A 27,224-nucleotide genomic window follows, 5' to 3' on the forward strand; every position below is an offset into this window, starting at 1 on the left:
AGAGGGCCTTGCTTGGTAGGCGCTCCATTTTCTTGCATGTTACATAATTCGTTTGGATGACAGGTGAACTGCATATGCTTGATTAGTAGCTTCGTTCCGGCTTCTAATTCGTTGAGTGTGATTGGTTCTGAGACTAATATTTTATTGATTCCTCGGCGCTTAGCTGCCGTCGATTTAGATAGAAAATTGTTCATTGCTCGGTTAAGCAGGGGTGTGTGGGTAACTTTGGATTAAATCATCGGTTTCGATGTTCTTAGTTTCTTCATGGTGTTTCTGTATTCGTCTGTTCCGGTTGGATTACGGATTACGTACAATTACGTAATGTGTTCAGGTTGGAGTGCATATTCCGTGGCGTGGAGCCACATTTCCGTTTCGGTGGTGAGTAGCTGGTCTACAGACACCCCTCGAGAGACAATATTTGCCGGATTTTTGTCAGTTGGCACGTATTGCCAGTCTTCTTTTTTCGTTAGTGTTTGGATAGCATCGATTCGATTGCGTACATAGATTGCCTTATGTGATTTGATCCAAGCCAAGACCACTTGGTGCGGAACGTTGCTAACGACCCTTGTCACTAGTTCAGCAAGGAACTTTGCTTCTAAGCATTCTTTCCGTGGGAGAGTAATTTCTTTCAAAGGTTTAACTCTTGATTTTGCGCATAGCAAATTCATGGACTTGTGTCCATTGAGATCTATGGCGTAAGCATGTATCGCGCAGCCATAGGCGACATTGGATGCATCGGAAAAACCGTGCGATTCGAAATATTGATGGTTACTTGGGACCGCCTGTCGCGGAATGGCCAAGTTCGCTAGTTTCGGCAGTGATCGCTTGAGTTTCTGCCATTCATGTAAGGTTTCGACTGGGATTTCGTCATCCCATTTCAGTTTGGTTTTACAAAGGCCTTGAAGAAGGATTTTGGTCGTTATGATAATGGGCTGCATTAGAGTGATAGGAAAAAATGACCCCTATCGGCCCACCCCTGAGTCGATTCCTAGTCCCACCAGGAGTACTTGCACCAAATTTGAAGCAAATCGGACAAGTCTAACTACCGGACCAACGTGGCTGAAATTTGTATGGGAATTTTCAACAATTTACAGAAACCCACCAGCTCGCATTTTCGCCGCTAGGTGGCACTGTATGCATCGTATTATCACAGTAAATGAAAATAAGAAAGATAATTTAATTGTCTACAACTTTGTCAAAGACTGCTAGTCAATTCGGCTTTGTTAAAAGAAGTTATTAAACTTTTAACGAAGTGATGTCTGAGTCAGTTTTGCATGGGGCCTAACAGTGCATGGTTGTGTATCAGTACTCGAGTCACACGAACTAAACATTTTTGTGAAATAATCGTTAGGTTTAGCTGAATAGTATGTTTACAAGAATTATAGTAAATAATACGAGTCATGCTTTGGTTAGAAAATTTTAGTTCCTTCTGTTACCGCATAGAGGGCGCCAACACTAACTTTTCAACGGAGAGAGATAGAAATTTGGTGTCTTCTACAAAGTTATAGAGCAGGTATTTTTCAGTATTTCATCCGAACATCTTGATACTCTATCTCTCTTCTATGAAAAGTTAGTGGTGGCGCCCTCTATGCGGTCACAGGTAGAACTAAAATTTTCTAACCAAAACATAGCCCACATTATTTAATATAATTATTGTAAACATACTATTCAGCTAAACCTAATCATTATTTCACAAAAATGTATAGTTCGCGGGACTCGAGTACTGATACACAACCATGCACTGCTATGCTGGATTTACTAGCAGTCTTCGACAAAGCTGTAGACAATTAAATTATATTTCTTATTTTCACTTACTGTGATAATACGATGCATACAGTGCCACCTAGTGGCGAAAATACGAACTAGGGAGTTTTTTCCATGTAAATTGTTGAAAAATTCTATACAAACTTCAGGCACGTTGGTTCGGTAGTAAGACTTGTCCGATTTGCTTCAAATTTGGTACAAGTACTCCTGGTGGGACTAGGAATCGACTCAGGGGTGGGCCGATTGAGTTTTCAAAAATTCATCATTTTTCTGGGCAGTCTAGGCTGCATAATGCCCAGGGGATCGTACAATCGTAGTACTTCCGAAGCGAGTTGGCGCTCCGTCATTTTCGAGTTGTTAGATGGCACATCTTCTACTGGGAATCTGAATGTGTCGTCGCGTGGTGAGCATGCTAAGCCAAATGTTTTTATTACGTTTTGATCACCAATCGTAATTAATTTTCTAAGTTTTCGTTTGGAATGTATGTTGCCAATTGTGCGTCATTGGATGCCTATTTCCTCAAAGGAAATCCGTATGTGTCTATTGATTTGCATTGCTTCGTGAGTTCTGGTATTGAATCTCCCCCCATCATGAGGTTGTCTACGTAGAAACATCGTTGAATTAAATCTGTTGTTTGGGGGTTCGTTGATTTGATCTCTTCTCCTACTTGGTAAAGAGCCCGGCAGGCCAGGAAGGAAGAAGCGGCTTCTCCGTACGTGACAGTTGCTTGTATGCTTGAATTTATTCATTGGATTGTGCTCTCCACAGGATGCATTGCATCCACGTGTCGTCGTCATGGACGTTGATTTGCCTGTACATTTTGGCAATATCGGCTGTTACCACCTTGTCGTGGCATCTGAAATCCAGCAGCAGATCAAATAAATCTCGCTGAATCACTGACCCGCACCTTTGTAGGTCGTTTAATGATCGGTTTTTTGATGTCTTAGCGCTAGCATCAAACACCACTCTTAATTTCGTGGAGGTGGACTCTGCTTTTATTACGCAGGAGTGCGGTATGAAGTACTGGACTTTGGCCAGGTCGTTCGGTGATATGAGCTTCATGTGGTCCAGCTCTAGGTATTCTCTAAGGAATTCTCGATATTCTTCATATAGATTGGGGTTCATGGTGAGTCGTCGTTCTAGTGATAGAAGACGTCTTCTAGCTTGTTGATAAGAAAGCCCTAGCAGTTCGGGCTCCCCGTTTATGGGGTTTCGGACGATAAATTTGCCATCCGAGCCTATTGTGGTGTTTTGCGAATATGCGCTTCGCATTCGTCTGAGCTTGAGCTGGCCGCCCCAGCTGTATCATCGTTCCAAAGCTTCTTGAACAAGTGATCTAGTTCATCGTGATGTTCATCATCACGTTCGTTTTTGTTTTCCACTTTCACGGATACTACCGCTAGAGTGGCCATTGGTTTAATGTGCGTAGAAATTAGTCGTCCGACTAGCCATCCGAGTGCTGATTCTTGAAAGGTGGGGCCGGTTACCAGTTTAGTACACCTGGGGCCCAAAATTTGGAAGAATATTCTCGCTCCGAGTAATATTTCCACTCCTCTTTTCTTGTAAAACGTTGGATCTGCCAACGTAAGTCCGGTTGGCACCATTATGGATTCTGGTTTCATCTGCACGTTTGGTTGGTCTTCCAGTACTTTGAGCACCACCATCATTTCTATAATAGTTTGGAATTTTCCGCATCTAGAAGCCATCTTTGTTATTGTTTTCTTACTCGCGTTGATACATCCACCCACCCCCTTTATGGTGAGATGAGCGTCATGCTGGGGCAACCCAAGTGCTTGGGCTGCTTCTTCAGTTATAGTTTCGATTTGACTGCCGGAATCCAGCAGACATCTAAGTAATCGCTACCTTGTTAGGCTCCTTTTTGTCATTAGATCCAGTGGGCTTAGGTTCTCGCTGCTCGTGTAGCAACGAGTGATGAGTGCCGTTACATTCACGGCATCGATGTGGCGATTTACATCCTTTTGTGATATGTCCCCTTCCGAGGCAATTGAAGCATCGTCCTTCTTTCGATACTAATTGTTTCCTTTGGGGGATGCTAAGATTGGCGTAGCTTAAACACGAATAGATAGTGTGTCCGCTTTCACTACATCCGAAACATGAGCGAGATTCCACTACCTTGGTGCTAGCCAAAGCTGCGGTCTTCGTTGGTTGTCGGGGTTTGTTTTGCCCTTCGTCGTGCGGCTGACATGCCAGTTGGTTGGCACGTCATTCGAGTACAGTTTTGAACTCGACCCATGGATAGACCTTGTGAATATCCAATCGTTCTTCCAATTTTGAGACGGTAGCATCGTCTAACTTGCTTTTGATGACACTGATGATTAACCCGTTTGCGACGCAATGGAGCCCACTGCCTTCGTTCGTTATTTGCTTGGCAGCATGGACCGTCGCACAGTGGCTGGAGGCTGGCCAAAACCTCAAAAATTTATTTTTGAATTATTGATATTTTATATTTTTCCTAAACTTCTCATGTATTTAATGATGTATATTCAAAATTTTATGAACATTGGATAAGAACACGATTTTTAACATGAGTTTAAACGTAGCGAAGTCCGGACTTTTTAATGATTTTCATTTCCGAAACCATTATTGCTCTGTTCACTTCAAGTGCGTGTAGCTGTTTTGATTTTGGTTCGATTTTAGCACAACTAGTTTCATTGTGTAGAGAAACGAAAGAACTTGGTTAGTGAATAAAATACATTTGGTAAATTTACTTGGAACTATGACTTTTTAGTTTAAATATGTGTGAGGTGGTCAGATCAAAAATACTTTTTACACTAATGTGTTCTGTACAAATTTCGGAATCATTTCGGAACGGTCACGTACTATATATTCTATGGGAAATAACCTCTACTTTTCGAATATCTCGGTTTCGTTCTGCGCCTAGGTGCGCAAAATGGTTTAAGGAGATTTTAAAGCTTTGTTGCTGATATGGAGGCGCATGGTGTTTTGTGTAAAATAGTTAGACATTATTGCCTTGGCACTGGGGTTGTTCGCTTTCTTGATGCGAATTAGTATGGAAAAATAGCCCTCAAAGGCTACACGTTTCATGTAGAAGCGTTCTTCGAGCTTTGTCCAGGATTCGGCAGAGATAACACCCGAATTTGCGAGTGCCTCCATGGTATTTAGAGCGGGCTCATATCGCTCTAAGCATTTGTTCAGAAATGCGAATTTATCCGCATCTTCGTGTAGTGTCAGGCTTTTGATGGCTAGCCACTCAGTGGGCGAGCCGGTAAATCGCGGCACCTCGATTCTTGGTAAATGATCTGCACGCGCCGTAGGGTTCATCGTCTGGTCGAGTGGGACTTGCATCATTTGTCCCGACTCGTTCGCGTTCAAAAGGTTTTCGAGACTTATCTTTACTCGCAGGTAGGAGGCCATTAGGGGCGCCCTCCTTTTTGAGGGCCCACCAATGCCTTCGAGTTTGAGAAGCATGCTGGATGCCTGTGCATACAGGCTGTCCAGCATTGCGATGTGCGTTTTCACTTCCATTTGCGGTGGCTGGCCTTCACTTTCGCCGATCCGAACCGCTTCGTTGTATATGCTCTTTAATCCGCCGTCGAGAGCGGTCAATTGATTTTTTAAAACGTTTGCCGTTACGGCACGTTCCTGTTCTAATTCACTCATCGTTGTTGTTCTTCGTTAGCACTGTGTTATTTAACCTCTACTTAGAAGGAATTTTCGTCACTTAGTTTACTCCGCCGGCCATTTGTAGCACTATGCCGACGGGCTTTCGCTTCGTTATTACTGGCTCGCGAGACGAGCAGCACCATTTCACACGGCCTTTAATATACCGGTGCACCTGAATTGATTACATCCACCGCACTCGGGCGGCAGCTCATTAAGCTAGGTGGATGGTTTCATGCGACCCCACACACGGACTGCGCTCAGGCAGTGATTCACTGGCTCATGATTGAGCAGCACTATTTCACGCAGCACTTAATTCACGTGCCGGTGTGTTCTTTGTTCGTTGCATGGACCGCACCCAGCCGGCAATTCAATTAAATTCGTTATTCAATTCATTCACTAGATTTATTTCACTCACCGCACTGGGGCGGTAGCTCTTCACTTTGATTGGGTAGTCTGATGCCACCCCGCACTTAAACGTTGTAATTAGCCTCCTAAGGCTCACTTTCGTTAGTTCCAGTAGCTGGTGGCGGCTGAGTGGGAATACCCCGCACTGTATTTCACTCAATTCTGTCAAGGGTGTCATGCATTAAAAGCATGCACTTGGTGAATAGCATATTGAGATTGCCCTGTTCACTCATTTCTACAAGTTCCGCACTAAGCGGCCTTTTTTCACTTGATTTGATTTCACCGCAAATTGCACTGCGGCTCACTAATTTAATATTCGGATCACTTTTTCTTAACGCGCGAAATGACCCGATCACGTCGGGGTCTCCAAAATGTTAGTTGTTAATTATGATTGATGCCTCACCGGCACGAACCCGGTCTCGAGGCGTCAATTACCGTACGAACTACGGCATTGGTACGAACCCAATGCCGTTCTTGGATTTGTGGTATTTGCTTTGTCAAATAAAACACATTCTCTTTGCGTGTCCAGAAGGGAACTCACTTAGTTTTATTTCATATTTATTTACAGAGTTGATTTAAACCTCGAGTTGGTTCCGTCGATTCGCTGATTCAATCGCTTTTAGCCGCTACGATTAAGCGCTTTTCGTTTTTTCGCTGCAACATTGTGGTGGGGTGGTGCTTTACTTTGTGTCACACCAGGAGACAAACATATAAAAACGCCATCGTTTCTAGAACTATGTGTATTGAAGCAATTGGTTGTGGAATGACAGAATAAGCAGCGGGGAATAGTTCTGCAGTGTAGGCGAATGAACTTATGGTTGAAACCTTACTAAACAAAAAGGTCATCAATATATTGGAAATGGATATCTCATTAAAGATGGATGAACTAACCTGACCATTAAATATAACAGTACTATTCGCAATTCTGTTGGAAAAACCTTTGCACTCCGGAATAGAACTACTCCGTAATAAAACTACTTGTAGGACTTATTGACTCTCCGAAAACAAGGTTATTGGATGCATAGTTCGCAGTTCTTGAACATACCCATTTTATTTTTACGACATGATTTCGAAAAAAACTTTTTGGCGTAAAGTAGCCCCCCTGTGGGGCGACTTTACGCCAATTTTTAATTCTTTATATCCCATGTTCAATCTTGATTTACCAAAAGTTCTTTTCACTGACTTTTGAGGTACTTCTGCCATATGTAAAACATCAAACAGTTTCAAATTGGAAGTTACGTGATCGTAGTTCTCGAATGTAATATACAAAACGTTCTATTTTTGGCGTAAAGTAACCCCCGATGACGGTACCACTTGAGAATTGTTTCGTTCGAAATTCTCGTTCTGGAGATATGGGTTTATGAGTCCTACACAAAACAATACCATGACAGAGGAATGGTTCAAACTACCAGAATAAGTATTTAAATTCATCGAAAAGCCAGTGGTTATTGAAAGTGACCCTGGACTGCTTTTGAGATACGAACATTCTTGTAATTACAAGTCGAATTTTTTGTAAATAAATATGTTTTTAGTCACATTGATCAAGAAAAATGTATATTGGGGTTTCAGTGCAACTTAGTATCAGTTGTAGTTACACAGTAATATGCATGACATACATTCAGTGAGCTCAACTATCTGTCCAATGCAGAAACTGTGATTGTAATCCTCGCCAATTTACGTGTAGAATACGGAGCACTCAAACGAAAAGTCTATTGAATTGTAAAATACCTGTACTAATTCTGGCATTGAAGCTTCAATTGAAGTGTTCTCAGCATAAGACAAATTTGGGCAATTGAAACCCTCGATATAAGTTAAAAGTATCCTTTAACTGGGATGCAAGTATAGTTCGATAGTTCAGGGGTCTTTGGGTGTCATTTTTCCCGAATTTAATTTGTGGATATTTTTGGAATTTGATCCGTTATTTTTCATAAAAGAGCATTCCAATACAATGAATCTGCATTTTCAATAATGTCAACCCAAATCAGGTGTTTTCCATTTTCAAATGACACATTTGTACATATGTTTCATTCAAAATTCAGTAGAGATACGAAAAGTTTAAAAAAGTGCACGTGGGATGTCTCTTTTCAACATTCTTGTCTTTTTTTTTAAATAAATGGCCTTATTACCAGATTTAACAAACATTCAAACATTTTCCGAAGTATTTCCTAAACAAAGTACGATTATTCCATCTTAGATCTCTAATTTTGCTTTGAAAATGATACAATGAGCCATTGTTGTAGTGTTTTAAGTTATAAGCTATTGATTCGGCACAAAGCCACAACCCTGCGTTTTGATTCCTGCTAGTAGGATTCACCTTTATACAAATTAACTCTTCTGGGTCTGTGATACTAGAATTCATCCGGTTAACTATTTCCGTTGTCCATTTCCAAATTGTGCTCTACATTCTTTTATACGATGTTTACACGAGTCCTCTACTCCACAAACATCGCATGAATTTGAAAATGTACCACGTATGGCATGGCGATGTAGTTTTTCTTTATGGGGAACAATGTCATTCAAAATATAAAAAAGCGCCTGTTTACCATTTGTTTTTAAAAAACTCGCGTTCAGATTTTCCCAAATAAGACCCCATTGAAGACCTGGAAGTTTCCTCTCAATTTTCGGAACGATTTTTAAATCGCTTATCAGGCTTGTGTAAATAGCAGTGCACGTGTTTATTCTATCCTGTTGCTTTTTTTCATTTGCTAAATTTATCCATTCTCTAGCGTTTCTTGTTAAACTTCTGTTGTTAGCCTGTGCCACCATAAAATTATCAATCTGTTGCTCATTTCTATCAAAAACTAAATACTTGATGTACAACGCTTTCATTTTGCATTCAGGGTCCATCAAAGCTAAACCACCTTTATCAACACTTAGGTACAGTTGCTGTAATTGTACTTTGAATATTTGTGCGTTGAATATCATATTTCTGCAAAGCTTCCGTATCTGTCCAATTTGTTTATTTTCGGCTGGGAAAGTTTGAGCCACGTACCAAAATTTTGACAGAATGTAGCAATTCAGCATGGTTACCTTTTGGAAACAATTTAAATTTCGTTTGCAATGAAGACTAATCAAATATTTTGCCTTTCTAATTGTTTCACTAAAATTAATTTCCACCATATGTTTAAAATTCATTGTGAAATATACACCTAGGATTTTAAATTTGTTAGCCTCTCTGAGTAAGTGTGGTCCAGATACACAATTATTAAATCTCATATACTGAGATTTAGAAAGATTCAATTTTACTTTAGAATAAATACTAAAGTAGTTGATGAGTGCCAAGACTACATCAAATTCATTGTTGTTAATAACGAAAATGTTTATGTCGTCTGCATAAGCAATAATTTTGATGAAAACATTGTCTATCAATATACCATTAATATTTCTGTGAATCATACGAATTAAAGGTTCGATATATAACACAAAGAGTGTCATGCTTAAAGGGTAGCCTTGTCGTACGGATGAAGCAATTTTAATTGATTCTGTGAAAGACCCGCTGAAAAAAATTTCGAAGTTGCTATTCGGTATAAATTTTTTAGGCATAGGATGAAGTTTTGAGGGAACTGAAAACGCTCCAGAACGGCCCACAAAAAGGCATGACAAACCGTATCGATAGATCTTGAGTTATTAGTAAACCTTTTAAATGTTTTGTTTGTTGGGACCTTATAACTAGATTTCGTAACAAACTCAAATTTTAAGTACAGCATTTTTCTGGAACACAAGCGGCTAGTCCGGTTCAATTAGTTTTTGCATCACTAGTTGTAATCTATTCATTGAATTTTTTGTAAACAACTTGTAGTCACAACTAAGCATTGATATCGAACGCCGGAGGAAATAGCCCTTTTTGGGAATCAATGTTAAAATACCTTCAGAAAAGGAAGCAGGGGGAGTTACACCTTCGATCAGGTACAAATTGAATAGTTGAATAAGGTCATTTTTTATCTGCTCATTAAATGTTTCGTAAAAATCGTACGTTAGCCCATCCGGATCTGGACTTATCTTTTTTGCAACTTGCTTTAGGGCTAGATCGAATTCGTCTATTGTTATTGGACGTTTCAGTGAGTTTTGATCATTCAAATCTAAGTGCTTATCAACGTTCTCCAATACCTCTTCGACACCTGTCTGATCGTATAGTTCTTGTGTGTAAATTATCTTGAAGTGTTCAACTAGGAAAGCTTTCAAAATTTTTGTGTCTGATGTTACTTTTCCGTTTACCCTGAGTTTCAGAGAATTGTTTTCGTGACCTTTGTTTAGCTTTGATGATATTTGGAAAAAGCTCAGACGTCTCCTTCGAGCAGTGTGTTTGGTTGACATTGCATACTGTAATTTGAAATTCTGTCATTTTCTATTCTCATTAGTTTAGATTTTATGAATGAAAGTTCTGTTTCGTCATTGAATGTTGTTGGTAGCAACTGTACAAAAATGATTTCTCCGCGCGGATCTGGTTGTTTATATTAAAGCTTTCTGATTTAAAAAAGAATCTAGCTTTATTTTTTAAATTAATATTCCACCAAAAGTTAAAATTTTCTGAGAAACATGTCTGTCGCTTTAATGTTCTATATAGTTCTCTGAATCTATGCGTTATATCAGGCATGTCAAGTAGACTTGGATTTATTTTCCAATGCCCTCGTCCTTGGAAAGAAATGGAGCTTTGATTGGAAAGATTATATTTCATTATAATCGAGTGATGGTCCGAAATAACATTCGGGGAAACTTAAAATAACTTGACACAGTTTGGGAAGTTGCGCGGACCGTATATTCTATCAAGTCTTGCCATTGAGCCAGCCCGGTGGAAGGTGTACGATACATTATTTACTGATTTCCCAATATCTGACATTTGGAGAGTAGATACAATATGCTTCAGCCCGTGACTAATGTATTTGATAGTGGAGTTCGAATCTGCAGCATCGATTATACAATTAAAATCGCCCAGCAATATATTCATGTGCACATTAGACAAATGCGGAATGATATCTTCCGTGAATAATTTATCACGTTCCTTACGATATTGACTACCGGAATGTTCATAAATGTTGATAAAGTTGGTATTATCGAAGACAATCAATGTTATTCTACCATTAGGGTTTAAAAGCATGCTAAAAGGATCAATTATTTTTCGGAGCAGAATAGCTATCCCCTTAAAATCATCACTAATATTTACAAATGCCATGTGAGAAGAAATAAATCCAAAGTCTTCAAATGAGACTTCTTGTAAAAATACTACATCTAAATCATTGTCCCATACACAATCCCTCAGAAGAGCTTTTTTGTATTGGTGTTGATATTAAGTGTGGCTATTTTTCGAACAAACATTTTGAATGTAAGAGTGTGGTTACTGTGACTTAGCTTCTAATGACTTTGACATTGATCTGGTTTGTAATGCCTGTGTTGGTAGCTCTGTAGCTGGTTTAACTCCTTTCTTACCTCGTTTTTTATCAATCTTGAGGAATGCCCCCCCATTCGTAGCGTGGTCTTCAGAAGACGAACTCGGTAGTGTCCGCTTTTGTCCAGTAATATTTGAATCGACATCCATTTGTTCCACGTTTCGCTCGTTGTATTCCTGCATACCCGATGTGGCTCCACTGCTGATGCGATTTCTAGCGTTTTATCCTTTTCCGTTGCTTTTGCCGTCACACTTCCCACAGCATTAGTGTCGAGTTGCGGTGCGTTCATCCGTTCTTGAACTTCGCTGGGTTTCGTTGTTTCCCTTTTATTTTTTATTTATTACCAGATTAAGGCCGAAGTGGCCTGTGCCGTATACAAAAGATTCCTCCATTCCACTCGGTCCATGGCCGCGCGTCGCCAGCCACGCAGTCTGCGAAGGGTCCGCAAATCGTCTTCCACCTGGTCGATCCATCGTGCTCGCTGCGCGCCACGTCTTCTTGTACCGGTCGGATTGCAATTGAGAACCGTTTTCACCGGGCTATTGTCCGACATTCTGGCTACGTGCCCGGCCCACCGTAGTCGTCCGATTTTCGCGGTATGACAGATGGGTGGCTCCCCCAACAGCTGATGCAACTCATGGTTCATTCGCCGTCTCCATGTGCCGTCTTCCATCTGCACTCCACCGTAGATGGTACGCAGCACTTTCCGTTCGAAGACACCAAGTGCGCGTTGGTCCTCCACGAGCATGGTCCAGGTCTCGTGCCCGTAGAGAACTACCGGTCTAATCAGCGTCTTGTAGATGGTCAACTTCGTACGACGGCGAACTCTGTTCGACCGAAGTGTCTTGCGGAGGCCAAAGTAGGCACGATTTCCTGCCACGATGCGTCTACGAATCTCTCTGCTGGTATCATTGTCGGCGGTCACCAGTGAGCCCAAGTACACGAACTCTTCAACCACCTCGATTTCGTCGCCACCGATGCAAACTCGAGGCGGGCGGTTCTCATTCTCTTCTCGTGAACCTCTTCCTATCATGTACTTTGTCTTCGACGTGTTGATGGCAAGTCCGACGCGCTTGGCTTCTCTTTTCAGTCTGATGTAGGCTTCCTCCATCTTCTCAAAGTTTCGTGCAATAATATCAACGTCATCGGCGAAGCCAAGTAGCTGAACGGACTTTGTGAAAATCGTACCACTCGTGTCGATCCCTGCTCTTCTTATTACACCTTCCAGCGCGATGTTGAATAACAGACACGAGAGACCATCACCTTGCCGTAACCCTCTGCGTGATTCGAAGGGACTCGAGAGCGTCCCTGAGACACGTACTACGCACATCACCCGATCCATCGTCGCCTTCACTAATCGCGTCAGTTTGTCCGGGAATCCGTACTCGTGCATAATCTGCCATAGCTGATCTCGATCGATAGTGTCGTATGCGGCTTTGAAGTCGATGAACAAATGATGTGTGGGCACTTTGTACTCGCGGCATTTCTGCAGTACTTGACGAAGAGCGAACACCTGGTCCGTGGTAGATCGTTCGCTCATGAAACCCGCCTGGTACTGCCCCACGAACTCTCTTGCAATTGGTGATAGTCGACGGCATAGTATTTGGGAGAGTACCTTGTAGGCGGCGTTCAGCAGGGTGATTGCTCGGTAATTACAGCAATCCAGCTTGTCGCCCTTTTTGTAGATAGGGCACACGTTTCCCTTTTGGGAGACTCCATTATAGGCTTCGGCACAGTGTTGTTCTCGGGTTTGCGACCTCCGGTTACCGCGGCGTACGATGTTTCAGTGAGTCCGTTTGAATTTATAGCTAAGCGTGGGCAGTTGACTTCGATATGCCCTTCAGCTTTGCACATGAAACACTTGTTCTTGAGTCCATCGTAGTAGATTCTTGCCCGAAAATGACCGATGTAAATGTGTGGGGGGATATCTTTAGCGACCACCATGTGTACTCCTCGAATTCAAGTGAAAATGTTGACACCGTGTTCTGCAGCAAAACGCTCTTTCGCGTGCTGTCGAATGGTGCCGAATTGACCAAGCACGTGGGCTATTTCCTTATCATCGATCTCGTGTGGTAGACTGAAGATTCGCACGTACCTGAAAATTCTGCTGGCCATTTCTAACTGGATATGTGCGGTCGTTTCATCGTTGTAAGGAAAAGTGTAGGTTTCGTCAAGGTTTCTGAGAAAGGATGCAAACATAACCTCATTTCCGAATTTTAGGTGGAACCGATTTTCGTTCTCATCTCTGTAGACAGAATGCAGATCAGCCGGTGAAATTTTCAGATGGGACAGTGCAAAACGGACCACTTCCAAGTGGACTGGGGCTTTGCTTCCTGCTGGGAACACCAATTTTACCGTGTTTTTCCTCACTCTTGTTTCCATTGTTCTCCCTTTGTATCAAAGGGTTCCGAGATTTATTATTACTAGCACAATAAGTGCTTTTGTGACTATTGTCACTCACTTTTGATTAACTCCACTCACTTATTGGATTACGTCTTTCTCTGCCGACGACTCGTCCGCGAATACAAACGACCATTTTATCCATTATTTGAAATACCCAAGGATTTCCGTAATTATAGTATATCCAAACGCTCAGTATAAAATTGAATTAATTTGGAGTTGATGTAGTTTTCGGTTTTTGGTCATATGACTATCCTTAGTGCAACGTTTCGAAGGAATAGCCTCTCATCTTCAGAGGAAAGCTGGGTTTGAACATAAATTAGTTATAGTTTTCTCATAATACAAATATTTTTAAAATTTCACCAGGACCACAAATATTTTCTTTATCAAGTAGAATGTAATATTTAGTTTGTTTCCGCCAGTGGCTCCGTTCTACACTAAAATGATAAACAATTTATAAGGAAACAGAAGACAAAAATAGGTTTGTTTTCTTTAACCTGAACAAATACATCGCACGATTAAATTAGCTTGGATATTAACAAATATTCCAGATTAGTTGAAGAACTTATGACACGTCTTAGAAATGGATTTGGAAATATCAGGACAGATCTGAGTCGTGACAGTTGCCACGAACACGATTGTAAGGTATCGTGGGTGGGAGGGGTGACAAATGAGGCGAAATTTTGATTCCTTCCATCTTTATTATACATAAAGCAAATGATAATTTTTACGCCATAATTAGTATAACATATCTTGCAAAAGAAGATAAATTTTCACTAGAATTTTGTTATTCAAAAATACAGTTGCTCTCGGTTATGCTACGAGTATAATATGAATATGAATTTTGTTAGAAAGCTATTTTCTCACTACTAGGTGGATTACTTGGTGGTCTGTGCGTTCATACACTATCCAACGTCTATCGCACGACTGAACGCAATGCTGAATCCAACGGATAAATACATCAACTCTTGACAAATTTGCACTTCGAAGTGAATTAACACATTGCTTTGTCTTTAAAGTAGTGAACTTGCGTACTAAATTTTGAAAAATAGTTTATTAATTATTAAGTTAATTCACAAAATGTTTTCAGAATCGAATTCCTTGAATCACGCAGATGTGTTTTCATACCCCGGTATTCAAAATCCGTTTAGTTTAGCCCCTAAAACACCCGTAAAGCAATACTCTGTATGTAACGATATCATTTTTAGTTAGTGTAAATTGGTAAGCGAGCAATGAAAATACAAAATGTTTAATATCTCCGCCGTTCGTGAATGGCTTCATTGCTTTGTTTGAGAGTTATTTGCTTTAAACCATTTGTGTTTTGACCAGGCCCGTGCGCAGAAAATTCTCAAGTGGAGGGTTTTGATTTTTTTACGTTTCTTTAAAAGGAACATATAGAAACCCTCAAACATTAAAGATTTTTCCCTAAGCCTGAAGATCCAAGTCATGTGTACCAATCGTTTCAGCTCAACAGATTGAGTAAATGTTTGTTATCGAGATGAAATCATCAACAGGCACCGCTGCCTCCTGGCTGGTAGTAGATTCGGATTGGTTTGTAGTAGTTAAGCCTGCTGACTAAACCTAAATCTGTTGTATCTCGCAATCTTCACCCGTCTGAGGTAACCGATAGGTACTACTTCAGTAGGGACTGTGCTCTTACTCTTTTTGTTTTGTGGTAATCGTTCACATTTTTGTCCATAGCTGCTTTTCTTTGCTCGCTGTCCAACCTTCACGGTTCATCTGACCTGCTCTGGTCTGCTGCAACCTGGCGAGACACAAACCGATCCGAAGGTGTCGACCATAATGACTTACATCCCTTCACAAGTACATTCGCAGGGTTTCTTATTCTTCTTGACGCTACTCGTTCCTATTCATCTGCTATCTGAGAGTTCCTCGATGGTGGTATTTCACCTGATACCGATGGCCATTTTCACGATCCACTTAGCTGTCAGCCACTCCGGCGGAGTGATCATCGGCGGTGAAATTTCTCCAGATAACGATATCACGATTTTCTCCAACCTACCCTTGCGCACGGGCCTGGTTTTGGCAAAATCATCTATATCTCAGAAAGTAAACAACATATCGAAAAGCAAAAATAATAGTGTCGAATGGCGTCATCCAAGTAGATCGTGATAAGGCCGGGAGCTGAACGACTTACGGAAACATGAGCTAAATGGCTCAATGAATCAGCACCTAAACCGCTCACGGGGATGAGAGCTAAACGGCGATGTAATAGATGGAGACATGAAGCAAGAGAAGAGTCGAGAGTTAAATCAAAGCTCATAGGTCGAGCGAGGCTCCGAGATAGAGCAGAAGAAAGAGGTGCGACGAAAGTATAACACCTACCGCCCTCACGAAGTAATACGATGACGTATTCCGTGGGGAAGAAGGGCGTAAAAAGTAAGGAATATTTTTAGTGGTTAGGCACGAACGTGAGTCTCACACAGTGCCAATACACTACAGGCCAGGCTTTTGAAGCTTTTGTAACCTTACTATAAAAAACACACACACATACAGACATTGTCTCAATTTGCTGTATCGATTTTGTTGGCTATTTTCGGCAAACTCAAGTTTGCCGAAAATAGCCTACAAAATCGATACAGTAGAACCTTGCGGCAATTAAAACATAGTAACATATTGTCTCAATTTGTCGAGCTGAGTCGATTTGTATATGAGACTCGGCCTTCCGGACCTCGGAACAAAAAATTCAAAGTTTGAGCGAGTTCTATACATTTCTTTTGCAAGAAATGTAAAAATGGTTATCCAATTTGTTTTTTGCAGAATACAAGTAAAATAAAAGAAAGTATATTTGAAAACTTTTTCATGTGAGCTCATACGAAAACGCAGGTTTTATTTTTCCAGTTTAGCCATACATTAAATAGTTTATACATGTCATGTTCAATAGTTAAAAACTCAACAGATAAAAAATTCATGACTTGAAGAATATTTCTCGTCGCGAAAAAAAGGTGTCGATTATTTTTCGCTAAAAAGCGCGAGAAAAACAACTATTGACATAAAAAAATTAAGTTAAAGTATTGATATACTTACCTGCATATGTAATGATGGTATGATCGCCGGAGTGATTGGTAAAACGCATCCATGCACATAAAGTTAGTTGTTGCAATGATGGCAAGTTTTGTTCATAGCTGACGATACCTTCATGGTTGAAAGCAATTTTATCCACGCTGCACTTGATCTGAATAGGAACGAGATTAAAATGCAAAATAACAAAGAGGTTCAATTGAAAATGTAAATCTATCATAATGAAAAAATCATAATAAGCATGATGGACCACCGGTGTATCAACAAACAATCGAGTAAACACGAAATTTGTAAAATCCACCATGATAGTTATTGATGTATTACTTATTTCCTTTGCTATGAACTGGAAATATGTTCAAGGTGCACGGAAAATGTTATTAACAAAAGATATACGGTAGCGGTGTCTCCAAAACATAGATGTGGCTTTTCAAAAGCATCGAATGGAATCCCTTGGTTCCCGCATTAAAAGATGACTTCGGCCGAGAAAAAGCTCTGGTAATCAACGTAATGCCCCACAAACGGAACCGCTTCTCTTTGTTCTTACAATTTTCTCTGCTTTCAAATTTATTTGCTATAACATAACAAGGCATGATTTTTATAACTAGAAATATATATTTCGAACTTCCTACCATATTTAAAACTAAAACCAATTGACTCACTGTGAGTTTTTAACCAATTGCGGCGCTAGGTTTATTGCCGCTCGGCGCAAACAATTAAATTTTCCGTCCTCTTACACATTTTGTCTAACCATTTTCCGCGTAAGTTGATGAAAATTGTTAATAAACAAGGATTGCTTGAAATTTATCTAGTTTTTACATTTCTTACAAAAGAAATGTATATAATTCGCTCAAACTTTGAAAACTTTTTACGAGGCCCGAAGGGACTCGACCTATGAGCTTTGATTTAACTCTCGACTCTTCTCTTGCTTGTTGTCTCCATCTATCTACGTCACCATTTAACTCTCGTTCCCGTGAGCGGTTTAGGTGCTGATTCATTGAGCCATTTATCTCGTGTTTCTGTGAATCATTCAGCTCCCGGTCTTATCACGATCTACTTGGATAGTACCCAACGATGAAATCACACTCCTCCGACCGATAGTTCCCCGACGGAGGAATTTCCCCCGACACCGATACCGCTTCCTTGAGCCATTTAGCTCCCAGCTTTATCGAGATGGACTCGGATATTATCCTACTCTGACTGAGAGTTCAACGGCAACGGAATTTCTCTCTGTACCGGTGTTTGTCTCGTGAGCCAATTAGCTCCCCTTTTCGTCACGATTCTGTCGGGTAGTCCACGGCGGCGAATCTACCCTACCGTGAATTCCCCGGCGGTAGGTTGCTCCCGACCCGATGTACATTTCTGTAAGCCATTTAGCTCCCCGCTTCGTCAACTCAGTCTAGTCCCCGGTAATGGAGCTAGCCTACTCAACGGGCCAGTCAGTAGGTGCTGAGGTCCATCCAGCGATTCTGGGTGGAGCTTAGCTTCCGGTTCACTGGCACCCCAACGACCCACTGCTAGCTATTCGAAACGGTCTACTCGGTCTAATCCCCGACGGTGGATCTAGCCTACTCACGAGCTACCCGGTAGGGTTTCGAGGTCGGTCCGGCGATTCCGGTGAAGCCTGACGTCCGGTTCACTAGCGCTGCGACGACCCTAACCTAGTGCTATATCGCGTACTACTCAACTGGTTACCGGCAATGGACCTAGTCTACATCGTCGGAGAGTTCCCCGGCGGCGTAATTTCTCCCGAAACCCGATTTGTGGTTTCTTGGCGGCGTTTTAGCCAGTGGTGCTACTTTGTTGGTCCCTTCGCCACTTCCTCGTGGCTCGTAACCACTCTGTTGACAGCGTGCCAGATACACTCGTCGCGGCACATCTCTTCGACGATATTGTCCACTGTCACACCAGGCATATCCCTTCGGACTTCCTCGAATCTAGGGCATTCGAAGACTACATGTTCCGGCGTTTCTTGCACGTTCACACACTCCGGGCAAAGGGGTGACGAAGCGTGTCCAAACCGATACAGGTACTTCCGGAAGCATCCGTGCCCTGACAAAAACTGCGTCAAATGGAAGTTCACCTCTCCATGTTTTCTATCTACCCAAGCAGACACATTTGGGATGAGTCGATGGGTCCACCTTCCATTCTCCGCGTTGTCCCACTCTTGCTGCCACTTAGCCAACGAGTCCACTCGGACCAGTCTCCTACGTTCATTTCTCCGCTGGTAGCATTCCACGTCCTCAGCTAGAGTGATGCAGATGGGAATCATCCCGGCAATTACACATACCGCCTCCGACGATATCGTTCTATACGCACTCGCGACACGAACAGCCATTAGAGTCCATACCTCAGTATTGAGGATGAGACACCCGCCAGGAGACGTCTCGTGCTACCTCTTGCTCCTCCGTGATTCGGCATGATCCTTGCCAATGCGTTAGTTGTCCGCGCATCCTTCTCACATAGATAGTCGACATGGTTGTTGTAATTTAACCGATCGACGACCATCACTCCCATCACGCATTGTGTGTATGTGTGGGTATGTATGTGCACTAATGTCATGTAATTATCTTAGCAACCGCTGAACCCATCTTAACGAAATTAGTTTCAAATGAAAGGCCTAACGGCTAGCGTTGCCATTTGACACTATTATTTTTGTTTTTCGACATAATTTTTTATTTTTACACATCAGTTGTGTTGAGTTGAATAAACAACGCTCCCATATTTTTGATTTTTAAAGTGTTACGTGTTTAGTTTACGTTTGTTACTTGTGTTACGATCCCGTGAGGTGACGGCCAAACGAAGATAGTGTTATCCGTTAAGAAGCAATTTAATTTTCCGCGAAAATCAATTTTATTGCTGCCCTATCAACCCGCTCATTTACGAAACAGCAGAAGCTTGTGGACCGGCATTGTTCGTAGAATCGTGCAATCACAACAGTTCGGCTTTGTGTGGTGTGATTGAATTAAAATAAATACGCTGCTGTGCCACTCGTGTGCAAATGATATTGCGGGAACGCATATCTCCTGTTGTGGATTTTGCAATGCTACTTTTCATCCCAAATGTAGCGGGATTGCCGAAAACTGCTTTGACGATGTATTAAATAATAAGCAGATATTTTGGTTATGCAAATCCTGCACTAATCTGATATCCGATAAGTGTCATCGACAAGCTGTAAGAGCTGCCTATGAGGTTGGACAGGAAGAAGTGTTAGGTGCACACAACCAAATTGTCGAACAACTTAAGGGTGAAATCCTAACTGAGTTGAAGCTGGAGATTCGTTCGAATTTTACGGCCCTTATAAATTCTAATTCGTTGACACCGAAGACTACTCAACGTCCATTTTCCGAAGCCAGTCGTAACAAAGCTCGCCGTATTTTCCCGAATAAAGATGACGTGGAAGTCGTTAGACTTGTTGCCGTATCCACGACGTAAGCACAATGAATTTCATCTCGTTTAAAGTTGGAATCAAACCTGAGCTCAAGGCGCGAGCCCTATCTGCTTCAACATGGCCCGAAGGAATTCTTTTCCGCGAATTCAAGATCAATCGCACCGCATCAGCTGGAAATTTTTGGAAACCCCTCTATCCGCAGCCAGATCAGTCGCCAGTTCAGGCCGATACTCATCAGCCTGCTTCACCATCATCAGTTCAATCAGCTATGACGGAATAATTCAACCACCATCGGGACGCATGTCACTGGGTACAACTCGTTCCAACAATTTGTCGTTGTTTGAACGAACAATAATTTCGCCGCCATCGCCGAGACTGCACAAACAAACTCACACTGCGCTGCCATCACCGGGACGCCTGTTATACCGTATTACGGAAGCCCCCGAGCGCTCCGACGTAGTCGTGCTACCAGCCAGCGACCAGCTCAGTCGTCCCGGCCCTGCGTTCGGAGGTCGTGAGGGGGTGTTCTGAACTCCCTTCTCAGGCGAGTATTTTGCTTTAAATGACGATCCGCTCCCTGAAAACCTTTTAATTTCTAGCATTCCATCGGGTACAACTCGTTCCAACAATTTGCCGTTGTTTGAACGAAGAATTCCCTTCTCAGGCGAGTATTTTGATTTAAATGACGATCCGCTCCCTGAAAACCTTTTGGTTTCTAGCATGCCATCGGGTACAACTCGTTCCAACAATTTGCCGTTGTTTGAACGAAGAATAATTTCGCCGCCATCGCTGAGACTGCACAAACAAATTCATGCTGCGCTGCCATCACCGGGACGCCTGTAATACCTTACTACGGAAGCCCCCGAGCGCTCCGACGTAGTCGTGCTACCAGCCAGCGACTAGCTCAGTCGTCCCGGCCCTGCGTTCGGAGGTCGTGAGGGGGTCTTCCGAACTCCCTTCTCAGGCGAGTATTTTGCTTTAAACGACGATCCGCTCCCTGAAAACCTTTTGGTTTCTAGCATGCCATCGGGTACATCACGTCCCTTCAGCATATCGGCACGATTGCCACGTAAGCGAAATCGAGGACTTGTACTTGGCTGCTCTTGACGGCGACTACGATATTTATGTTCTGACGGAAACATGGCTTGATGGTCGTGTTACATCGATGCTGCTCTTCGGGAATTCTTATGCGGTTTATCATGCGGATCTAAGCGCACATAACAGTGTTCATGGTCGCGGCGGGGGAGCTTTGATCGCTATTTCTTCCGCACTAGCCTCCTGTGAATTTGGTGTGGATAGTTCATCAAGCATTGAAGTTGTTTGGACGAAGATTACTACGCAGACGAAGAACTACTTTATTGGAGCTGTTTGCATTCCTCCAGAAAAGCGACTTGACTGCACTATTACGCAGCTCCATCTAGACTCTATAGAACACGCTTCTTCTAAAGCAGGTGCAAACGATGTGATAATAGTTCTTGGTGATTTCAACCAACCAGGACTGATGTGGGTTTCTTCTGGACGTGGATACGCTTACCCTTACCCGTTATCATCGACAACAAATCCTGCCAGCCGCTTACTTCTGAACGGGATGGCTTTTTACGGACTAAATCAAATAAGCACGATTTCCAACCATCAATCCCGTTTTCTTGACCTTGTGTTCGTCAGTGAGAATGCTTTGCCTGAGTGTTCTGTGAGTGAAGCTTCCAGTGTGATAGTTGCTTTGGATAACTATCATCCCGCATTAGAAATATCCATTTCCATCATTAGTTCACCACAATATGAAGAAGCTTTAGCTGTGAATCGTCGTAATTTTCGCAAAACTGATTTAGCAGCACTACGTCGCACCCTATCGCTGATTGACTGGAGTATACTACTTGATCAAGTTGATGTAAATGCTGCAGTCGATCTCTATAACCGATTACTCATTGACTGTGTAGAAAAATCCGTGCCAGAATATCAACCTCCCAGGAAGCCTCCATGGTCTAATGCCATGCTTCGGAATCTGAAACGCATCCGTGCCAAAGCCAAATCGTTGATGCCCTATTCTCAAGCGCTTTTTCGCACTCGCCAGTAATGCGGACCGCTGTTACAATAAATTGCAGTACAAAGGTTATGTGAACCGCATCCAACAAAACTTACGACGATATCCGAAGGGATTCTGGGCTTTTGTTGAAACGAAGAGAATGGAAACGGATCTTCCGCCTAGGATGGTCTACAATGGCGAAGTAGCGACTACAACGGCGGAAAAATGCTCCCTATTTGCCAGCTACTTCTCAAGTGTCTTCACGACTGTTGTGCCATCTGCCATCGAGCTCGAAAACGCGACCCGTGATGTTCCTATTGGTGAAGTGGATATGGATGTTTTCACTATTTCAGTACAATCAGTTCTCTCTGCAATATGGAAAACAAAATCGTCTTATGCTCCAGGACAAAGTGCTATGCCGTCTGCTGTTCTGAAAAAATGTTCCGATATCTTAGCGATCCCACTGACGCACCTTTTCAATGTGTCACTTCAGCAGCAAAAATTTCCCGATGATCGGAATTTTTAAGTTATGTTTCCGGTACACAAGAAAAATGACAAAAGCAACATCGTGGTAGGGGAATCACTTCGCTGAGAGTTGAATCAAAGATCTTCGAGGCGCTTATCAACGAGATGCTGTTTTTTGCTAGTAAACATTACATAAGCCCTTGTCAGCACGGATTCTTTCCTGGTCGATCGGTAGAGACGAATTTAGTTAGCTTCACATCGTTTTGCATTGAAAACATATCCAGGAAACTCCAGGTGGACACGATCTACACAGATCTTAAGGCCGCTTTCGACACAGTTAACCATGAAATACTGCTTGCAAAGCTTGATAAACTAGGATGTACCTCGAGATTCTGCCACTGGCTTCGATCCTACCTTGTTCACTGCGAGTGCGTCGTGAAAATTGGTGACAGCGTGTCTGAATCCTTTTGTAATAATTCCGGAGTTCCCCAAGGTAGTACACTAGGTCCATTACTATTTTCATTGTTCGTGAAGTATGCGGTCTTTGTTCAAATGGGTGGAGGGAAACTGTTTTTCGTCGATGACTTGAAGATATTTCTTGTGATAAGGAATGAAGCCGATTGCCGTGAGTTACAGTGTCTCATTGATACATTTTACAATTGGTGTCAAAGAAACATGTTGATCCTTTGTGTTACGAAATGTTTTGTCATCAGTTTTCATCGTACAAGAAACATGCTTAATTTTAACTACAACATTGCCGAAACTCAGCTGCAACGCGTTGACCACGTAAAAGATCTAGGTGTTATTCTCGATGAAAGGCTAACTTATACCAATCACCTGTCAGCGACTATCGACAAAGCAAATCGACTTCTAGGTTTTATGTTCAAAATTTCTGGCGAATTCCGGGATTCTCTGTGTTTCAAGGCTTTATATTGTTCACTGGTGCGCTCGCAGTTGGAATTTGCAAACATCGTCTGGTGCCCTTATCATGCAACGTGGAGTGAAAGGATTGAAACTGTCCAGCGCAAATTTACATGCTTTACGTCAATTGCCTTGAAATGATCCGTTTAACCTGCCACCATATGAGAATCGTTGCAGACTATTAGGACTACATACTTTGCAAGAACGTAGACATACTTCGCAGGCCATTTTCATATGAAAGCTTCTGTTGGCTGAGTATGATGTTCCCGATCTCCTTGCACAAATCAACCTCTACGCCCCAACCCGTGTTCTTCGCCCTCGGACATCGAAATGCGAAACACCAACTACGCTGCTAATAGTCCGATTTTAGCGATGGTTCGTCGCTTCAACGAGCTTGCCGAGCACTTTGACCTCAATTATAATTCATCACAATTTCGTCACCGTTTGCTGTTACATTAGGTTAATTATTTTTAGTTTAGTTCATTAAGACTTAGTGCCAGGTGAACACAAATTTTAAATACAAATACAAATATGTTGTTTACTTGTTGAGATATGGATGATTTTGTCAAAATACAAATGGTTTAAAGCAAATAGCTATAATTAAAAAGCTTTGGGAAATACCTTTCGATCAAGCTACATATTGTCAAAATCCGTTCCCGAACGGCGGAGATATTAAACATTTTGTATTTTATTATTCGCTTTCCAATTTCCACTAACTAAAATGAGATCGTTGCATACAGAGTATTGCTTTACAGGTGTTTTAAGGGCAAAACTGAACTGAATATCGAGGTATGAAAACACACCTGCGTGATTCAAGGAATTCGATTCCGAAAACATTTTGTGAATTAACTTAATAATTAAATAACTATTTCCTAAAAATTAATACGCAAGTTCACTTCAAAGCCAAAACAATGTGTAAATTCACTTCAAGACTCATAAACTAATATCTGGAGAACGAAACTTCCGAACGAAACAATTCTCAAGTGATAAGGATGGGTGGAAAGTAACTCATTGTAATCGACTGAATGTACGGTTTTTGTGCCATCGACAATAATATAATTGCCAACATAACCTAGACACTTGACACTCTTTTCTTTATACTTCAATGCAAGTGAATACTATTTACAGGTGGCCTTATCTCAGTTTACTATTTCCAATTACGCGTTAAAATACTGGAGCTGAAAAATCTGTTCTGTACAAAAATCATGTTTAGATATCTGTGACCAAAAAGACATCTTTTAATTCCAAGACAATTTCATGATATCAAGATTTCCTGATGACTAATTAAGACCCATCAATAAAGTAGAAAAACCAGATAATCTTTAAAAATCCGTCAAGAAAAGAAGAACGAAAACGTGCTCTTTGAAATGGGATATTCACAAACGCTTCAGAATATTCTCAAATATAATATATGATCATTTCATATTAATGATTTTATTCATTTAGCATTCATTTTATTCATTTTGTTTATTTGACCTCATTTTATCTATTGTATTTATTTCATTCTTTTTATGTATTCCAATCAGTTTATTATCTCGTTCATCTTACTCGTATCATTCATTTAATTTTTTTTTTTATTGTTTTCTTGCTATGCAATTTTATATTATTTTTCGGGTTCACATATTTTATTCATTTTAATAATCTGACAAATTTTGTTTAGTCAATCATTTCATTAAGTTAATCTAGAGCATTAATTAGACACAATTTAATTTATTCTATTAATTCTATTACTTTTCAGTATCGCTGATTTTTTCATTTCAATCATTTTATTGTTTAAAAGCAAGCAAAATTAAGAAAAAGATAAATATATAGAAAGAAAATATTTTTATTAATTCCATCACTTTCTTCATTTCGTTTATTTTATTCATTCTATTTATTTTATTGATTTTATTAACCATCTGCAAACCCTGTTATTTATAAACAACTACGTTTTCAAACAGCTATAACTTTGGGGTCAAACAAGATTTTCTCACAAAAAAGTAAAACTAATAATATTGACTATCACCGTTTATTTGAGCGCTAATAGTTACAAAAAATATCCGTAGAACTGAAGTTATTGCAATTGTTCTGATTGGATTTCACTGGAGCAGTACTGCCAGAGACATTTTCAGTTATCGGTGAAAAAATATATTTTGATATATCTTCGTTGTCTTCAAATATTGTTGAAAACTGATAAATTGTATCAATGTAGACTGCTTTCGGCTATCTTTTCTGCCGAATTGAAAACTTTGCAGGAGAGTTCATTGTAAAAATTGAGCAGCTTCTCACACTACTAGATAAGCATCTATCTTGATCAAAACAGGTTTTTCCTGTTTCCTGTTTCTTTACTTCAATCGTTTTAAGAAAAACGGTTTTGGAACCATGTGCAAGAAAAATATTAGGTATGAAAAGGTAAATTTTATCTATATTATTCATATTATTTATCTTATTCTAATTCAATATTTTTTTGGTTTTATTCATATTATTAATTTTCACCAGATCATATATTCTATTCAGTTTCTTCATTTTATTAATTCAGTTTAGTCAGTTCTTTTTTATTATTGGATGACAGTTTGTTAGCTTGAAACAATTCAATTTACTATATTAATTTTATCATTTTTATTACATTTCTTTTATAAGAAATGTATAGAATTCACTCAAACCTTTAAGATTTTTTCCGAGGCCCGGAGGGCCGAGTCTTATATACCAATCGACTCAGCTCGACGATTTGGGACAATGTCTGTGTGTGTGTATGCAACGGACAAATTCTCATTCGTGTTTCTCAGCAATGGCTGAACCGATCTTATCCAAACCAATTTTAAATGAAAGAACTAAAAAACAGTAGAAACGCTATCAATTTGTTTTTAATTCTGATGTTTAGTTTCCAAGATATGAATGTTTGAATGCGTAAAAATGGCGTTTTTGCAGTTTTTTTTTGAATTATCTGCCGAAATTGACAATAAAGATTAACAATTTATATGTTTTCAGACAGCTTTAACGAATACCTTTCGAACAAGCTATAGATTGTTGAAATCGGACTATTATCAAAAGAGATATTTAACATTAAATGCGGACGAAAGATTTTTATCATTTCCCATTGCCAGAAATATGACCAAAAACATGTAATCTATTTATAACGCCAAAACGGCTTATTTTAGGTCAATAGTATCTTCGGTGAATTTAATGGAGGCAATATGCCCTTTCTTTTGGTATTGCGCTTTTGCTGATTAATCCCCCTGTGAGGGAGATATTTTCACAAATTTTCTTGGAAGTGATTATATCGAAAAGATGCCTTCAGCAAATTTGTAGCTTTTACTTTTGCGAATAACTTTACTGAAGACTTCAAATATCTATTTTGAAAAATTTAAAAGTTATGGCTTGTTGTTTGTTGATTACTCTTTGTCGCCTACTTATTGTTTAAAATAGTAATAATCCATTGAAATAAGCCAAACATTATTTCGACAAAACGAATTTTGTATTTCATTTTTCTATCTACAACCGCTAGAAATAATCACCGAACACTTCCATGTTGTCTGGAAGGAACTTGATAACTTATCAGTACAAAAATGTTCATTTGTGCGAACCTTCTGACTGCAATTTTTCTAACTTATGACGATCGGATCGATCTGAAACATATCGGAAAATGAAAAGCGAAATAAATAACTCCAAGCAACGGCGTAGCCAAGAGAAGGTTTTGGGGTTTAACACCATACAACCCCCTCCACTCCACCACACCCAACAAAAAATATTGGATTGAAGTTGAAAATTTATTGATGCTGACTGATTCAATTCAATATTACAATAACAA

General features: G+C 40.6%; 2 protein-coding genes across 2 annotated transcripts in view; one reads left to right on the plus strand and one right to left on the minus strand.

Annotated features, from left to right (window-relative positions):
- Positions 1-27,224, minus strand: part of LOC131693880 (uncharacterized) — a 517,149-nt gene that overhangs the window by 327,902 nt on the left and 162,023 nt on the right. The window contains exon 2 of the mRNA XM_058982138.1: positions 16,647-16,794. Coding sequence (XP_058838121.1) covers positions 16,647-16,794 — 148 coding nt within the window. The remainder of the gene's footprint in view (positions 1-16,646; positions 16,795-27,224) is intronic.
- LOC131693881 (coiled-coil domain-containing protein AGAP005037) overlaps positions 1-27,224 on the plus strand; it is a 1,201,847-nt gene that overhangs the window by 187,171 nt on the left and 987,452 nt on the right. The gene's annotated exons all lie outside the window — the stretch shown is intronic.

The sequence above is a fragment of the Topomyia yanbarensis genome, chromosome 3 (genome assembly GCF_030247195.1).
Source record: "Topomyia yanbarensis strain Yona2022 chromosome 3, ASM3024719v1, whole genome shotgun sequence".
Taxonomy (NCBI): domain Eukaryota; kingdom Metazoa; phylum Arthropoda; class Insecta; order Diptera; family Culicidae; genus Topomyia; species Topomyia yanbarensis.